Here is a 17,825-nt window from a genome sequence, read left to right as displayed (position 1 = left end):
CTGGCCAGTAATTGATATGCATCTTGTCCTTTCAGTCCCTCGATGACAGCCCGATCGAGGAAGATGAAGAAGCTCTCCAAGAGGAAGATCACGATATCGACCAGTTCAATGACGACACGTTCGGGCCTGGTGCGGTCGGTAAGTCATGGCCTGGGAGGTTTGTTCAAATGCCCCCTCAGCATTCATTTGCAGATATTCCATTCTTGTCTGTCTTGTCCATCTGACTCTCACTGGGGTCTGGCTGCTGGTCCCATTGTGACAGCTTGAACAGCAGTTGCATGTCAGAACTCTGTTCTGTGAGGCTGTTTTCAGGGATGCTGAGCTGCTGCTGCTGGAGGACCACCAACTTAGTGGTCAGCACAAATTCACCAGCTGGAAGCTTGTGCGTTGTCTGCTTTTTCTCCAAATTTCCCCACATCAGAGTGTTGCCAGACAGGCACGTTGCAATGACCAGGTCTACCATTTAGCTGTGTTCTAAATGGTCACGGCACAGTATGGAAAAGCTAACATGTAAGGTTTTTCATCTTAAGTTGCCCCTTAGCGCTCAAACCCTCTTGGGAAGTATGCTTGTTATTAGATGTAATGTAATTATATTGAAGCACTGAAGAGTGCAGTGTGCTCAGTGTAGAAATGCTGACTGCTGTTGTTCGTCAGGCAGTGCCCCGTTTGAATTGACTTGGAATAAGCTCTTGGATATGTTGTATAAAAGTTACGTTTCAGAAAATCAACTCAACATCACAATTGAGGCGATCTCTGACTGTCAGTACATTGGCTGTGTTACGAGTGACTGTCTATGGGCAGAGGGTCGATGGTGAATTGGGAGGTTTGCGCGCGTGTTTGGATCGCTGCTGAATGACGTAGTTGCCTGGGAAAGAGAGCCAAAGCTCCGTCTGACTCCTCTTGAATTTCGGCTTGGCAGAGGACTGGGAGGAGCAGCATGACGGCCTGGCTGATCCGACAGGGGACCCAGATGACCTGTTGAAGGAGAGCAACTTGGCGGAGAGCATCAGCAAGCTGGTCATTGACAGTGACCTGGAGGACCCAGCCATCATGAGGGCAGTGCCGTCTAACCCTCCGCTGCAGGTGAGTCCAGTCCAGCCCAGCCTGTCCCTACAGCGCCAGTTCCCTTGACCCTCTTGTGCACTGACACCTCAGGCTGGTGTCTTCGAGACACTTTCTGTATGATCCCTTCCTGTTTAAAACTCTCTCACTGCCTCCTACGTCTTGCTCACAGGCACCCCCTCGACCGAACCCCAGCATGTGGGAAGGGCCCATGGTGTTCGGTGGAATCGGAAATCCTTTCCTCTCCCATTTAGAGGTAAGTCAGATCACTTATTGTTTACTTCACCTCAATCACTGCGAAGCGAACTTTACTGCTCCCTGCTTTGTTAACAGAATCAAAACTGATTTCCGTATTACCGAATGAGGTGTTGCATTTTCCTGTGCATCTTTAGCTCTTCTGCTTATTTACAGGGTGTGTGTGTCACACTGGCTCATCTTTATAAAATAGGAGGTACAATTCAGTAGGGGTGCAGGAGCAAAAGGACCCAGGGAGTATGTGTACACAGATCCTAGGGGACATAATGGCCCAGTTATATTAGCGCTGGACTCTTAATCCAGAGACTCGGGTGGTATTCTGGGGATCCGGGTCCGAATCCCTCCATCGTGGAATTTAGATTCACTAAAAATCTGGAGTTAACAGTCTGGTATCAATTGTCAGAAGAACCCATCTGGTTCACTCATGTCCTTCAGGGAAGGAAATCTGCTGTACTTCCTTGCTCTGGCCTCATGTGACTCCAGACCCACAGCAATGTGGTTGTCTCTTAACTGCCCTCTCAGGCAATCAGGGATGGGCAATAACTGCTGGCCCAGCCAGCAATGCCCACATCCCACGAGCAGCAAGTAAAGCAGACAGGGTTTGTGACACTGTTAATAGGAGCATTGAGAATAATAGAGACCTGATGGTGCAGATAGATGAAACATTAAAGGTGGCACGGGATGAAAAAATTGTTAATTAAAATCGACAGAGTAAGCATTGGGGATTCTTTTCAGGAAGAGCGGAATCGAATAGCCGTCACCATGGAAGTTGGCTGAACTTCGCTCAAGCAGACTGTGGTCTCGTTATTTGGCTTGAGAGGCCAAATGGTCTGGTGTTGTTTGAGACAGACCGCCCACACCCCTTCCATTCTGTGTTTCTGAACCCCGCGTGTTCACAAGCCAAGGTCCTGGCTTTGGTTTTCTGGAGCAAGAAGGTGTCCCGAAATCTTTCCAACGGAAGGCATGTGGTCAGTGCTGGGACTGGCTATTCCACTCCAATGTTGCCAGTTGGTTTTGACGTGACACAGGAGAAACTGCCGTCCCTGGAGACCAGTGAGAATCTGGAACTCGTTCCCACAGACCACGGTTGATGGGAACAGTGTCGCAGTATCTAAGGATGAGCAGAGTAGTGAGAAAGGACTGAAAAGATCTTCGGCTGATGTGAGGATGGGTGGGGCCTGGTGAGGAAAGCAGACACCAGTGCAGACTAGTTGAGGCAGGCGGCTGGTTCCTGTGCTACACGCTCTCTTTGACCGTAGTTCGTGTGTTGAACTGGTCAGAGATTTCCTCAAACAAACACAGAAGTTACTGGAAAAGCTCAGCAGGTCTGGCAGCATCTGTGGAGAGAAATCAGAGTTAATGTTTTGAGTCCAATGACCCATCTTCAGAAATCAAAAGTTGACTTTTTCTTAATACTGAGACAATTCAGGGAATCCCTTCTCAATATTGGAATGACCAAAGAACCTCCACACCTTCCCCAAGCCCATACAGCAAGTAATTAATTAATCAATGACAGGGACTCTCCTGAAAACACTCTCAGATCTCTGGGACATCCCCTCTCCTCTTTAATGATTACGACATGTGCAGTAGCCTCCCCAAAAAAATCTGAATGTGCTTTCAAGGGCTCTGTCCCCACAACCAGAACGCTAAGGCATCTGAGTCAGAATCATACAGCATGGAAAACAGACCCTTCGGTCCAACCTGTCCATGCCAACCATAGTCCCACCTGCCTGTGTTTGGCCCATATCTGTCCAAACATTCCTCATTCACGTACTTATCCAAATGTCTTTCCAAGGCTCTAACTGTACCCGCATTCACCACTTGCTCAGCAAGTTCATTCCGCATGTGAACCACTCTGTGTTTAAAAAAAAACAAAATTGTTGTTTTAAAATCTTTCTCCTCGCACCTGAAAACGATGTCCCCTAGTCTTGAAACACTCCATCTGGGGGAAAAGGCACCTGCCATTCACCTTATCTAAACCCCTTGTGATTTTATAAACCTCTCCAGTGAAAGAATTTCCAGCTTATCTAGCCTCTTGTTATGACCCTCCATGCCTGGCAGTGTCCTGGTAAATCTCTTCTCAACTGAGATAACAAGAATCCAGAGAAAGTATATTCCTGTCAGGGTGAAAGGGAATGCTGGATGACTAAAGAAATTGAGGGTTTGGTTAAGAAAAAGAAGGAAGCATATGTCAGGTTTAGACAGGCTAGATGGAGTGAATCCTCAGAAGAGTATAAAGGAATTAGGAGAATACTTAAGAGGGAAATCAGGAAGGCAAAACAGGGACATGAGACAGCTTTGGGAAATAGAATAAAGGAGAATCCAAGGGGTTTTTACAAATATGTTCAGGACAAAAGGGTAACTAGGGAGAGAATAGGGCCCCTCAAAGATCAGCAAGGCAGCCTTTGTGTGGAGCCACAGAAAATGGGGGAGATACTAAATGAATATTTTGCATCAGTATTTACTGTGGAAAAGGATATGGAAGATATAGATTATAGGGAAATAGATGGTGACATCTTGCAAGATGTCCAGATTACAGAGGAGGAAGTGCTTGATGTTTTGAACCGGTTAAAGATGGATAAATCCCCAAGTCCTGATCAGGTGTACCCAAGAACTCTGTGGGAAGCTAGAGAAGTGATTGCTGAGCATCTTGCTGAGATATTTGTATCATCGATAGTCACAGGTGAGGTGTCGGAAGACTGGAGGTGCCACTGTTGAAGGGCGATAAAGACAAGCCAGGGACTATAGACCGGTGAGCCTGACCTCAGTGGTGGGCAAGTTGTTGGAGGGAATCCTGAGGGACAGGATATGCATGTGTTTGGAAAGGCAAGGACTGATTAGGGATAGTCAACATGGCTTTGTGCGTGGGAAATCATGTCTCACAAACTTGATTGAGTTTTTTGAAAAGATAACAAAGAGGATTGATGAGGGCAGAGCAGTAGATGTGATCTATATGGACTTCAGTCAGGCATTCGACAAGGTTCCTCATGGGAGACTGATTAGCAAGGTTAGATCTCATGGAATACAGGGAGAACTAGTCATTTGGATACAGAACTGGCTCAAAGGTAGAAGACAGAGGGTGGTGGGGGAGGGTTGTTTTTCAGACTGGAGGCCTGTGACCAGTGGAGTGCCACAAGGATCGGTGCTGGGCCCTCTACTTTTTGTCATTTACATAAATGATTTGGATGTGAGCACAAGAGGTACAGTTAGTAAGTTTGCAGATGACACCAAAATTGGAGATGTAGTGGACAGGAAAGAGGGTTTCATCAGATTACAACAGGATCTGGACCAGATGGGCCAATGGGCTGAGAAATGGCAGTTGGAGTTTAATTCCGATAAATGCGAGGTGCTGCATTTTGGGAAAGTGAATCTTAGCAGGACTGATACACTTAACGGTAAGGTCCAAGGGAGTGTAGCTGAACAAAGCGACCTTGGAGTGCAGGTTCATAGCTCCTTGAAAGTGGAGTTGTAGGTAGATAGGATAGTGAAGAAGGCGTTTGGTATGCTTTCCTTTATTGGTCAGAGTATTGAGTACAAGAGTTGGGAGGTCATGTTGTGGCTGTACAGGACATTAGTTAGGCCACTGTTGGAATATTGCATGCAAATCTGGTCTCCTTCCTATCAGAAAGATGTTGTGAAACTTGAAAGGGTTCAGAAAAGATTTACAAGGATGTTGCCAGGGTTGGAGAATTTGAGCTACAGGGAGAGGCCGAACAGGCTGGAGCTGTTATACCTGGAGCGTCGGAGGCTGAGAGGTGACCTTATAGAGGTTTACAAAACTGAGTGGCATGGATAGGATAAATAGACAAAGTCTTTTCCCCGGGATGTGGGAGTCCAGAACCAGAGGGCATAGGTTTAGGGTGAGAGGGAAAAGATATAAAAGGGACTCAAGGAGCAGCTTTTTCACACAGACGGTGGTACGGGTGTGGAATGCGTTGCCAGAGGAAATGGTGGAAGTTGGTACAATTGCAACATTTAAGAGGCATTTGGATGGGTATATGAATCGGAAGAGTTTGGAGGGATATGTGCTGGGTGCTGGCAGGTGGGACTAGATTAGGTTGGGATATCTGGTCGCATAGACAGGTTGGACCAATGGGTCTATTTCCATGCTGTACATCTCTATTACTCTCCAGCTTGATAGTATCCTTCTGATAACAGGGAGAGCAGAACTTCTTTTGTCGCTGTGAAGTAGTGGGGGCAATCACTTCCTTCAGATGCTCACACGCTGTGTCAGAGGTTGAGCTATGGAAAAAGGCATTCTTGCAGCCAGTTGCCAGCGTCACACCTGGTGAATGGCATTGTCGCTCCAGGTTTACCCTGGATAATTCGCAAAGGTAGCAGGCGACAGAATGCCACCAAGGTGTGGTTTGGCCAGAGGTCGGGTATTGTTGTATTGAATGGTGAAGCAGGCTTATGCTGTAATCTGGTCTACTCTTGCTTTTGGTCTTGTATCCTGCTATGATGCTGAATGGCTCTCCGGCTGTTCCTGTTTAACAGACTGGAGAAGGAGGTGAATGGCCCACTGTTTCCCCTGTGTAACAGGCTGGAGAATGGGCTGAATGGCCTCCTGCTGTTCCTGGGGAATGTTAGTGGTGCTGTAGTGACTGCACTGAACGTGTGTCCCAAAACCTGATATGAAATTACAATACGCCAAAGAGTTAGAATTAAAAGCTGACATTGTGGTGACCGTACCCACTGTTAATTGTCGCAACATCCCACCTGGTCACGCGTGTCCATCAAACAAGGAAGTTGTGCCTTCTTTACCTGGTCTGAACTCCATGTGACTCCAGACCCACAGCAAATTACTCAGCTCGAGGGCCGTTAGGGAGGGTCAACAGATCCAAGCCTTCTCAGTGAAGCTGAGGTCCCGTGGACAAGTTGAGAGAAAGTTGGTGGAAGGGCTGAATGGCCTAGTCCTGTTGCTGCCTAGCAGGGTTAAGGGCCGAATGGTCTCCTGTGTGTGAGGTCAGAGTGTGCAGTGCAATCTGGATGAGCTGTGTCACGATCCGTTCCTCCTGCTCTAGGACGGTCGCGCTCTGTCTGGCTCGAAGGACTCCATTCTGCCCAAGAGACCAGCCTTCGGGCGTGGCGAAGAGCGGGACCTGTCGGACCGTGCCCCTCCGCCCAGGTCCTCGTCTCCCGTGATCGGGAGCCCCCCCGTACGGACCGCCCCCATCGGAACGCCCCCCAAGCACATGAGCCACCCCACCTCCACCCAACAGGTAGGTCTTCACAGCTTGCCAGCTCATTGACTTAACCCAGGGTCCCCACCCCAGACTGTTTCAGCATTCCTCACATTCGCTTCCATGTATCCCACAAAATCATGTTTGTCCAACCTGCCTTGTCCCTGTGGATCCACGTGGACTCCTGGTTATAAAATTCCATGTTTTTTTTGTCTCTCTTTCCATTGTTGTGCTTAAATTATTCCATGCCTCATCCCTTTCCCCATCTCTCTAACCAGTTCCAGCCTCTGCACTCCTCCCAATCTGAAACATACTTCAACAATGACAGTCACTGATCACTGTAATCTCATCTAGCCTCCACAGTTATTCCTATCTCTGTACTGTCTTCCAGCCGCTGCAGCCGTCCCTATCTCTGCTACCTCCTCCAGTCCCGACATACTTCCCTACCTCTGTCACCTCTGCTGGCTCCTGCACCCCTCCCTATCCCTGTCAAGTCCTTCAGCCCCTACATCCCTCCCTATCCCTGTCACCTCTTTCAGCCCCTGGAGCCCTGCCTATCTCTGTCACCTCCTACAGCCCCTACACCCCTTCCCTATCTCTCACCCCCTTCAGCCCCTACACCCCCTCCCTGTCTGTAATCACGTCCAGCTCCTACACACCCTCCCTATCTATGTAAACCCCTCCAGTCCCTCCATCCCCTCCCTCTGAGTAACCCCCTCCATTCACTCCCTATCTATGTAAACCCCTCCATCCCCTCCCTCTCTGTGTAACCCCCTCCATTCACTCCCTATCTATGTAAACCCCTCTAGTCCCTCCATCCCCCCCTCTGTGTAACCTCCTCCAGCCCCTACACCCCTCCCTATCTCTGTAACCTCCTCCAGCCTCTACACCCCCTCCCTACCTCTGTAACCTCCTCCAGCCCCTATACCCCCTCCCTACCTCTGTAACCTCCTCCAGCCCCTCCATCCTCTCCCTATCTCTGTAACCTCCTCTGGCACCTACACACCCTCCCTGTCTCTGTAACCTCCTCTGGCACCTACACCCTGTCCCTATATCTGTAACTTCCTCCAGCCCTTACACCCACTCCCTCCCTGTGTAACTCGCTCCGGCATCTACACCCCTCCCTGTTGCTGCAACCTCCCATAGCCGCTACAACTATTGTCTCATTTGGGGTTGTTGGTTTTCCCTTTGTGCCCCTTCGGGTTAGGCTGTAACTAATGCCTTTCTGCTCTTTCAGCCATCCATCCTGTGCCCGACCCCTGTCCACGTGCGAGCTCCGATTCACCAGCGATTCTCGGCGCCCTTCAACGAGAGGATGTCACCGACCCAACTGCTGAACGTTGCGGTGAGGGCTGTGCTGGGCGGAGGAGGGAGGCGGCGGTGTGTGAAGGAGAGCGGCTGGGTCAATCATGGGGAGCGTGGTGCATAGGCAGGCAGTGCGCAGTGTGAGAGAGGGGGTTGCAAAGTGACTGTGAGGGAAACTGAGAGAAGCTGACACACATTGTGGGGTGGGGGGGAATGCACGGAAACAGGTGAGAGACGAGAGGAGGTCAACACTGGGAGGGCAGCAGGGAGAAAACGGTCCGGAACGTACTGTGGGAGAGAGTGTTTGGTTGTGGCAGGGCAAGATGGAGGCTGTGCACGTGGGGTGACCAGGCAAGCGAGTGAAGGGGTGTTGGGGTTGCTGAGCGAGAGAGTGGGGATACACGGCAAATAAACAAGGAATCCTTCCACTGTAGCATAGGAGCTTGAGGGGTGACTGTACAAGGGTTGATGAAATGATGAGAGGAATACATATGGTGAACGGCAGGTATCTTTTCCCTAAGGTGGGGGATTTCAAAACTAGGGGCGTGATTTGAAGGCGAGAAGATTTGAAAAAAAACATGAAGGGCAATTTATTTTGTACAGTCTGGTGTGCGATGAGCTTCCAGAGAAAGTGGTGCATGTTGGTACAATTACAATGTTTAAAAGATATTTCTTATTCACTGACTCGTGAGATGAGATGAGATGAGATTTAGATTAGATTCCCTATAGCGTGGAAACAGGCCCTTCAGCACAACAAATCCACACCAACCCTCCAAAGAGGAACCCACCCAGTCCCATTTCCCTCTGACTAATGCACCGAACACTATGGGCAATTTAGCATGGCCAATTCACCCAACCTGCACACCTTTGGATTGTTGGAGGAAACCCACGCAGACACAGGGAGAATGTCCAAACTCCCACGGACAGTCACCCGAGGTTGGAATAGAACCTGGGACCCTGGTGCTGTGAGGCAGAAGTACTAACCACTGAGCCACTGTGCTGCCCATTATCTAAATGTTCAGAGCGATATGGACCAAGCGTGGGCAGGTGAGACTAGTTTGGTCTTGGGTTATGGGCGTCATGGACTAGTAAGATTGAGGGTCTGTTTCTGGTGCTGTGTGACTCTGAAAGCAGTTTTACTCAGAGAACCACCTGAATGAAGGACCGGCGCTCCGAAAGCTAGTGTTTCCAAATAAACCAGTTGGCCTACAGCCTGGTGTTGTGCAATTTTTAACCTTCCTCAGAGAAGGTCGTGCTCAGACAACAGCAAAGGGAAGACCATGATTGCAGATTAGTGAGAAAGGACAACACAGGAAGAGGCAAGGACAGAGTGGCGTACAGTGGGAATTAAAAACACTCGGTGAGACAGTGTGGGACGTGTGGTTGGAATTGTTGAGGGGCAGTGACTAGGTGGACAACTTATTGGGGTATCTGTGGACCTTACCATTTACTTGTTGTTTTCCCCCTGTCTTGTAGAATTCCTCACTACGTGCCCACCATTTCCAAAGCGGCGTCACCCAAGTGCTGAACCCACTTCTACTTGGAACGGCCCAGGTAATGATGGCAGCGGAAGAATGAATGTCTCAGGGGGAGCCATGATTTTGTATCTCCTTTCGCTCTTGACTGCCGTCTTTCTGCTCAGTTCGTGCCTCCTGTCTCTCACTGGTGCAGGGCTCCTGACACACAGCAAGTGTCAGTCACTCGAATGTTTTTCTGATTTATGAACATGGAGCATAGAACAGTACAGCACAGAACAGGCCCTTCAGCCCACGATGTTGTGCCGACATTGATTCTCATGTATGCACCCTCAAATTTCTGTGACCATATGCATGTCCAGCAGTCTCTTAAATATCCCCAATGACCTTGCTTCCACAACTGCTGCTGGCAACGCATTCCATGCTCTCTCAACTCTGTGTAAAGAACCTGCCTCTGATATCCCCTCTATACTTTCGTCCAACCAGCTTAAAGCTATGACCCCGCGTGTTAGCCACTTCTGCCCTGGGAAATAGTCTCTGGCTATCGACTCTATCTATGCCTCTCATTATCTTGTATACCTCAATTAGGTCCCCTCTCCTCCTCCATTTCTCCAATGAGAAAAGTCCGAGCTCAGTCAACCTCTCTTCATAAGATAAGCCCTCCATTCCAGGCAGCATCCTGGTAAACCTCCTCTAAACCCTCTCCAAAGTATCCACAGCTTTCCTATAATAGGGCGACCAGAACTGGACGCAGTATTCCAAGTGTGGTCAAACCAAAGCTTTATAGAGCTGCAACAAGATCTCACTACTCTTAAACTCAATCACCCCGTTAATGAAAGCCAAAACACCATATGCTTTCTTAACAACCCTGTCCACTTGGGTGGCTATTTTAAGGGATCTGTGTACTTGCACACCAAGATCCCTCTGTTCCTCCACACTGCCAAGAATCCTATCCTTAATCCTGTACTCAGCTTTCAAATTCGACCTTCCAAAATGCATCACCTCGCATTTATCCAGGTTGAACTCCATCTGCCCCCTCTCAGCCCATCTCTGCATCCTGTCAATGTCCCGCTGCAGCCGACAACAGCCCTCTATACTGTCAACGACAACTCCAACCTTTGTGTCATCTGCAAACTTGCTGACCTATTCTTCAATCCCCTCATCCAAGTCATTAATAAAAATTACAAACAGTAGAGGCCCAAGGACAGAGCCCTTTGGGACACCACTCACCACTGACTTCCAGGCAGAATATTTTCCTTCTACTACCACTCTGTCTTCTGTTGGCCAGCCAATTCTGTATCCAGACAGCTACGTTCCCCTGTATCCCATTCCTCCTGACCTTCTGAATGAGCCTACCATGGGGAACCTTATCAAACGCCTTGCTGAAGTCCATAAGACACTCTGGCAGGAGGAATCATATTTCTGCTGATGGGGGAGTGCCGAACCAGAGGACACAACTTAAGCCCTGAGTAAAATTAGGGCGCACGGTATTGGGGGCAAAGTACTAGATTGGATAGAGAATTGGTTGGCTAATAGGAAGCAAAGGGTAGTGATTAACGGCTCCATTTCGGAATGGCAGGCAGTGACCAGTGGGGTACCGCAGGGATCCGTGCTGGGACCGCAGCTTTTTACAATATATGTAAATGATATAGAAGATGGTATCAGCAATAACATTAGCAAATTTGCTGATGATACAAAGCTGGGTGGTAGGGTGAAATGTGAGGAGGATGTTAGGAGATTACAGGGTGACCTGGACAAGTTAGGTGAGTGGGCAGATGCATGGCAGATGCAGTTAAATGTGGATAAATGTCTGGTTATCCACTTTGGTGGCAAGAACAGGAAGGCAGATTACTACCTCAATGGTATCAAATTAGGTAAAGGGGCTGTTCAGAGAGATCTGGGTGTTCTTGTCCACCAGTCACTGAAGGCAAGCATGCAGGTCCAGCAGGTCGTGACGAAGGCTAATAGCATGCTGGCCTTCATAACAAGAGGAATTGAGCAGAGAAGCAAAGAGGTGCTTCTGCAGCTGTACAGGGCCCTGGTGAGACCACACCTGGAGTACTGTGTAGAGTTCTGGTCTCCAAATTTGAGGAAAGACATTCTGGCTATTGAGGGAGCACAGCGTAGGTTCACGAGGTCAATTCCTGGAATGGCAGGATTACCTTACACTGAAAGACTGGAGCGACTGGGCTTGTATACCCTTGAGTTTAGAAGACTGAGAGGGGATCTGATTGAAACGTATAGGATTATGAAAGGGTTGGACACTCTGGCAGGAGGAAACATATTTCCGCTGATGGGGGAGTGCCGAACCAGAGGACACAACTTAAAAATACGGGGTAGACCATTTAGGACAGAGATGAGGAGAAACTACTTCACCCAGAGAGTGGTGGCTGTGTGGAATGCTCTACCCCAGAGGGCAGTGGAGGCCCAGTCTCTGGATTCATTTAAGAAAGATTTGGATAGAGCTCTTAAAGATAGTGGAGTCAAGGGTTATGGAGATAAGGCTGGAACAGGATACTGATTGGGAATGATCAGCCATGATCATATTGAATGGCGGTGCAGGCTCGAAAGGCTGAATGGCCTACTCCTGCATCTATTGTCTATTGTCTATATACACCACATCCACAGCTTGACCCTCATCAACTTTTCTAGTCACATCCTCAAAGAACTTGATAAGGTTTGTGAGGCATGACCTGCTCCTCACAAAGATGTGTTGACTGCATTTAATCAAGCCATGCTCTTCCAGATGGTCATAAATCCTATCCCTCAGAATCCTTTCTAACACCTTGCAGACGAACAAGTGAGACTGACTGGTCTGTAATCGCCAGGGATTTCCCTATTTCCTTTCTTGAAGAGAGGAATTACATTTGCCTCTCTCCAGTCCTCAGGTACGACTCCAGTGGAGAGTGAGGATGCAAAGATCTTGGCAAGTGGTGAAGCAATTGCATTTCTCATTTTCCAAAGCAGCCGAGGACAAATCTGGTCCGGGCCTGGTGACTTGTCAATCTTAATGTTTGACAAAGTTTTCAGCACATCAGCTTCCTCTATCTCTATCAATTTCAGCATGCACACCTGCTCTTCAAAGGTTTCATTCACTACAAAGTTTGTTTCTTTCGTAAAGGCAGAAGCAAAAAACTCATTTCGGGCTTCCCTACCTCCTCAGACTCCACACACAAGTTCCCTATGCTATCCCTGATCGGGCCTACTCTTTCTTTGTCCATTCTCTTATTCTTCACAAGTGTAAAATGCCTTTGTGTTCTCTCTAATCCGTTCTGCCAAGCCTTTCACGTGCCCCCTCCTGGCTCTCTTCAGACCATTTTTGAGTTTCTTCCTCGCCTGCCTGTAACCCTCTAGAGCTGAGCTTAACCCTAGCTTCCTCCACCTTATGTAAGCTGCCTTCTTCCTTTTGACGAGAGTCTCCACCACTCTCGTCATCCAAGGTTCCTTTATCTTACTACTTCTTGCCTGCCTCAGAGGGACATATTTATTCATCACTCGCAACAACTGTTCCTTAAGCAGTCTCCACATGTCTATAGTGCCTTTACCATGGAACAATTGCTCCCAGTCTATGCTTCCTAACTCATGTCTAATCGCATCATAGTTTCCTCTTCCCCAATTAAATATCCTCCCGTTTTGACTAATCCTCTCCTTCTCCAAAGCTATGTCGAATGTGAGGCAGTGCTGGTCACTTATCACCAAAATGCTCTCCCACCACAAGATCTGATACCTGCCATGGCTCGTTTCCGAGCACCAAGTCTAGAATGGCCTCTACCCTCGTCAGCCTGTCAACGTACTGAGTTAGGCAACCCTCCTGAACGCACCTTACAAAAACAGATCCATTCAAATATTCTGCTGGAAGGAGGTTCTAATCAATATTGGGAAAGTTAAAGTCACCCATTACAACAACCCTACTACGTCCACACTTTTCCAAAATCTGCCGAGCTATGCTTTCTTCAATCTTCCTGCTGCTATTAGGGGGCCTGTAGTAAACCCCTAACAAGGTGACTGCTCCCTTGCTGTTCCTAATTTCCACCCATACTGACTCGGTAGGCAGACCTTCCTCGACAATGGAAGCTTCTGTAGCTGTGATACCGTCTCTGATTAGTAGTGCTACACCCCCTCCTCTTTTTCCCCCTCCCTATTCTTTTTCAATGCTCTAAACCCAGAAACATCCAGCAACCATTCCTGCCCCTGAGAAACCCATGTCTCTGTTATGGCCACAACATCATAGCACCAGGTACTGATCCATGCTCTAAGTTCATCACTTTTATTCCTGATACTCCTTGCGTTAAAGCACACACACTTTAACTGATCCCTTGGTTCCTTCCCACGAAAATCCTTCCCACGAGCTGGTCTACCTCTTGGTATTGCCTCATCTGCATCAACTCTCACCTCCGGTATACAGCTCAGGGTCCCACCCCCCTGCCATACTAGTTTAAACCCTCTCGAACTACTCAAGAAAACCTTCCACCCAGGACATTGGTACCCTTCCAGTTCAGGTGCAACCCGTCCTTCATGTACATGTCCCACCAGTGGACATCAAGCCCCATATTCTCAATTCTCAGGGAGGGCCCCACTGTCAACAGGTCAGTGCTGAGGGAGGGCCGCACTGTCCAATGGTCAGTGCTGAGGGAGGGCTGCACAGCCAAGAGGCTCAGTGCTTAGGGGGCACTAGGTTTGCCCTGAAGGAGCTCGTTGGTTAACATCATTTACCCAGTTGCTATTTATTCCTTGAGGGAGCCCTGTCACAAGTGGACCAAGTGACCCGAGTGAATGTGCTGTGGACATGCGTTTAAATCCCAGCATGGATGCATTTGAACTAAAACGGAGTCTGATGGTGATTGTGAAATCACCAGTTCCCTGCAAAACCATTGGTTCACTGATGTGATGTATCGAAGGAAGTCTGCCGTCCTTGCCCAGTATGGCCTACAGGTGTCTGCATAGCCGTGGAAATATGGCTGATTCTTAAGCACTTTCTGAACTGGCTTAGTTGGCCACTCCGTTTTATCAAACCACTATCAAAGCCAACGTAAAAAGAGACTGAAATTAGACAGACTGCTCTATTCAACCTCCGTGTTAGTAGCTGTCCTGGCAGGACCTACAGGCATGTCCCAAATTTGGGAGCGTTGCCTTGGGAAGCAGCAGCCTCGTAGTCATCCCCTCTGTGTCGTGCTTGACAGTGTCCAAGAGATGACCATCATAATTTTTGCACATGTGCATGAAACAGTTGGTGACTGCCCTTCAAGCTAGCAGTTGACCAAGTATCAAGTGTCTGTGTACCTGTGTGGTAAAAAATGTGCAGTGCCCCTGTCTCCGAGGTTTCCTGTCGAAGGAAGTTCCCAAGTTTCGCCACCCTGTGCGAGGAACAAGCTTTTGTCTTGCCCATCTTAAATGGGAGACCCCTGGATTTGTCAAACTGTGTCCCTTGCTCCCGACCCCCTCAGTTCTCGTCACTGCACAAGTGGGGGGAGGTGATGTTTCTGTATCTGTTCGATCAAGGTCCCTCAGGATGTTGCACTTCTGAGGAAGATCACTGCTCGTTCTTGTGAACATGAATGGACACAAGCCCAGACTATCTGGCCTTTTTCTCCAAGACAGTGTTGTGGACCAGACCAAACCCTCGCAAAATGTGTTCAGAAGATCGTCCAGTCTCAACTTTTTCTTATCTTAAAGGGAAGTGTAAGGTGTTGCGTTCCAAACGCAGTTTGATTGGTCATACTTTAAGCAAAGCGCGCTTTTTTTTTTACACTGCAGTCAAAATGCAGGCAGAATTAAAAAAAAAAGAATTGGCTTGCCTGTAACTCTATCTAAAAGCTCCACGAAATGGATGTTGAAAGAGAGTTTCCTCTTCTGGAGGAGCATCATTTTAAAAATAGGAAGCCACCCATTTAACGCGGAGACGAAGAAATATCTTTTCTTCTCTCTCTGTCTCAAATGGAAGAGTGCGTTTGGAGTTCCATTTCCTCAAAAGGTAGCAGATGCAGAATCTTTCAATAATACGAAGGCAGAGATGGTTTTTTTGGTTACCAAGGGGATAAAAGATTGTCACAAATGTTGAGTTGTGTTCAAAATCAGATAAAGTATGATTTTGTTGAATGGCAGAGCAGGCTCAAAGGGCCGAATGGCCTCCTGTTGTCCCTTGTTGGCCCAGTTTTCCTCCCCCCCCCCCCCCTCCAATCCATTGCAGTGAGTGACCGTGTCTCAGTACATCTGGAATAGGGGAAAATGACTGATTTGATTTGTTATTGTCACATGTACCAGGCACAGTGCGAAGTTTTGTTTTGTACAAGCAGATCGTACCGCGCAAAGTACCTGAGGGTAAAGCAACAGAGCAAGGAAGACGGCTGCAGAGAAGGTGCACAGAGAACGAGATCAACATTAAGTTTAAACTTTGAGAGATCCATTCAAAAGTCTAATAATAGCGGGGAAGAAGCTGTCCTTGAACCTGTTGGTAGAAGCTTTGTATCTTCTGCCTGTCAGAAGAGGTTGGGAGAGCCTCTCACTGGGGTGGGGAGGGGTCTTTGATGTTGGCTGCCTTCCTGAAGCAATGAGCAGTGTAGGTCGAGTTGATGGCTGGAAGGTTGGCATGTGTTATGGACTGGGCTCTTGTAGTTTCTTCCAGTCCTGGGCAGACCACTTGCTGTGCCAAAACATGAAGCATCGAAACAGGATGCCTGCTATGGAGCATCTATTAAAAAAAAGATGAGAGTCTGGAATAGTCAGCACTGTCAAGCTTACAGTTTGTGGTTTCCTTCTTTGGGACACCATCCTTTCTTAAAGGGAGTTATCACATTTGCTGCTACCTGATCTGACAGGACCTTTTTGCGAGTGGAGGGCATTCTGTGAAGCTTCATCGCCAGACAGTGGATGCAGAACCTTGAAATGTTTTCTCGGGTCGGGGTGGGTTTTTAATTGATCAGCAGCCATCGTTTTAAATAGCGGAACAGTCTCCAGAGGGAAAAGTAGCCTGTTCTTATCCCTTCATCAGAGCTGAAAGAAGTGCAGATGCTGAAAGTCAGAAACAGGAACAGGAATTGCTGCCAAAGCTCAGCTGATCTGTCAGCATCTGTGGAGAGAAATCAGTGACCCTTCCTCGGCTGAGTCAGGCGGGCGCGATTTTCGGGGTTAATGTTTGACATTGTGTCTTGTTGACCTCCCCCTGCCCGGTGCAGACCTGACCCTCGGTGTCTCTTGTGTTTGACCTTGTGCCTTGTTTATTCCCACCACAGCAAACAGGAAGGATGTCACCCAGCCACTTTGCCCGGGTCCCAGGGTTAATGGGCAGCCCGCTGACGGTAATGAACACCAATCTGCTGCAGAGCAGGATAGGACAGATGATGCCGCCCATCACTGGTTTCCAGCCGTATTTCAGCCCAGCAGCGACAGGACAGCTCCAGAGCATCAGGTACCGTGGGCCTGGGGAGGGGAGGTGGGATTCTTTCCGCGACGATCCCACGAGGGCGATTTGGTTTGCGCCCCGTTTGTTCAGTGCCCAGCTGTGGAGGAATATTTGAAGGCTGCCCATCGATCAACTCAGCTCAGCCCTCCACCAGCCGGCTTCCCGTTCCGCACGCAGTCTCGTCTCAGTTTGTTTCTGAACTCAGTCCCTTGTCAATGCTCACTGACTGTTCGGGTCACACCTTGGTTCCAGTGCTCCAGCTCTCTGTTCCACTCTCCGCTGGACTCCGACTCCTCCCTCTTCCGTCTTTCTGCGCCCCTCCAGCTGTGGCCCCCCTGTACATTCCTCCAAGTTAATCGCCCGACTAACTGTGGCTTCAGGGCTAGCTCAGCTCCAGACTTCCTCCCCTCCCTGCACCACCCCGTGCTCATCCTCCGACCCTGCTCTCTCATCCACCCCCCGCTCACTCTATCATCCACCCCCCGCTCTCTCTCTCAAATCTGCTATTTCTCTCTTGCCCCCTAGTCTCACACTCGCACCCACTTTCCATCTCACCTCCCCCCGCACGCTCTCTCTCTACCCCTGCGCCTCTGTCTTATCCCTACTCTTTCTCACCCCCTCTCTCTTATCCCTGCTTTCTATCTCACCCCCCCAACTCTCTCGCTCACCCCCTCACTCTCTCTGATCCCTGTGTTCTCTCACCCCTACTCTCTCTTTCTCACCCCCCCCACTCTGTCTCTCTCACACCTGCCCGTTCTCCCATGTGCTCTCTCGGTGCACACTCTCTCTCTCACCCTGCCCCTCTCTCACCCCCACTCTCCCCATTTCTCAATGCACTCTCCGCCCTTTCTCACCCCGGCTTTCTCAACCACCCCCTTTCCCCAACCCCCCTTTCCCCCCCCTTACCCAACCGCCCCCCCTTTCCCACCGTCCCTCTTCCCTGTTCTCACCCCCGCTACCCCCCTTTTCCCCTTTCTCACCTTGCCCTCCCCCTTTTCTCACCCCGCTCTGCCCCCATTCCCCCTTTCTCACACCCGCTCCCCCCTTTCTCACTCCTGATCCCCCCCCCCGTTCTCACCCCCTGCTCTCTCACCCCCACCTCCCACCTTTCTCACCCCCACCCCCCACCTTTCTCACCCCCACCCT

The 17,825-nt window shown here is 49.2% G+C and overlaps 1 protein-coding gene across 3 annotated transcripts in view; it reads left to right on the top strand.

Moving 5' to 3' along the window:
- The window catches only part of LOC140468517 (protein PAT1 homolog 1-like), a 50,093-nt gene that overhangs the window by 12,267 nt on the left and 20,001 nt on the right, over positions 1 to 17,825 (top strand). For all 3 annotated transcript variants that reach the window (XM_072564601.1, XM_072564603.1, XM_072564602.1), the window contains 7 exons: positions 36 to 138; positions 920 to 1,083; positions 1,235 to 1,318; positions 6,342 to 6,539; positions 7,738 to 7,845; positions 9,282 to 9,359; positions 16,510 to 16,685. In XM_072564601.1, the coding sequence (XP_072420702.1) occupies positions 36 to 138; positions 920 to 1,083; positions 1,235 to 1,318; positions 6,342 to 6,539; positions 7,738 to 7,845; positions 9,282 to 9,359; positions 16,510 to 16,685 (911 nt within the window). The remainder of the gene's footprint in view (positions 1 to 35; positions 139 to 919; positions 1,084 to 1,234; positions 1,319 to 6,341; positions 6,540 to 7,737; positions 7,846 to 9,281; positions 9,360 to 16,509; positions 16,686 to 17,825) is intronic.

This window comes from Chiloscyllium punctatum, chromosome 47 (genome assembly GCF_047496795.1).
Source record: "Chiloscyllium punctatum isolate Juve2018m chromosome 47, sChiPun1.3, whole genome shotgun sequence".
Classification (NCBI taxonomy): domain Eukaryota; kingdom Metazoa; phylum Chordata; class Chondrichthyes; order Orectolobiformes; family Hemiscylliidae; genus Chiloscyllium; species Chiloscyllium punctatum.
The sequence above is the reverse complement of the archived record's forward strand: the minus strand, read 5'-3'. Positions and strand labels throughout refer to the sequence as shown.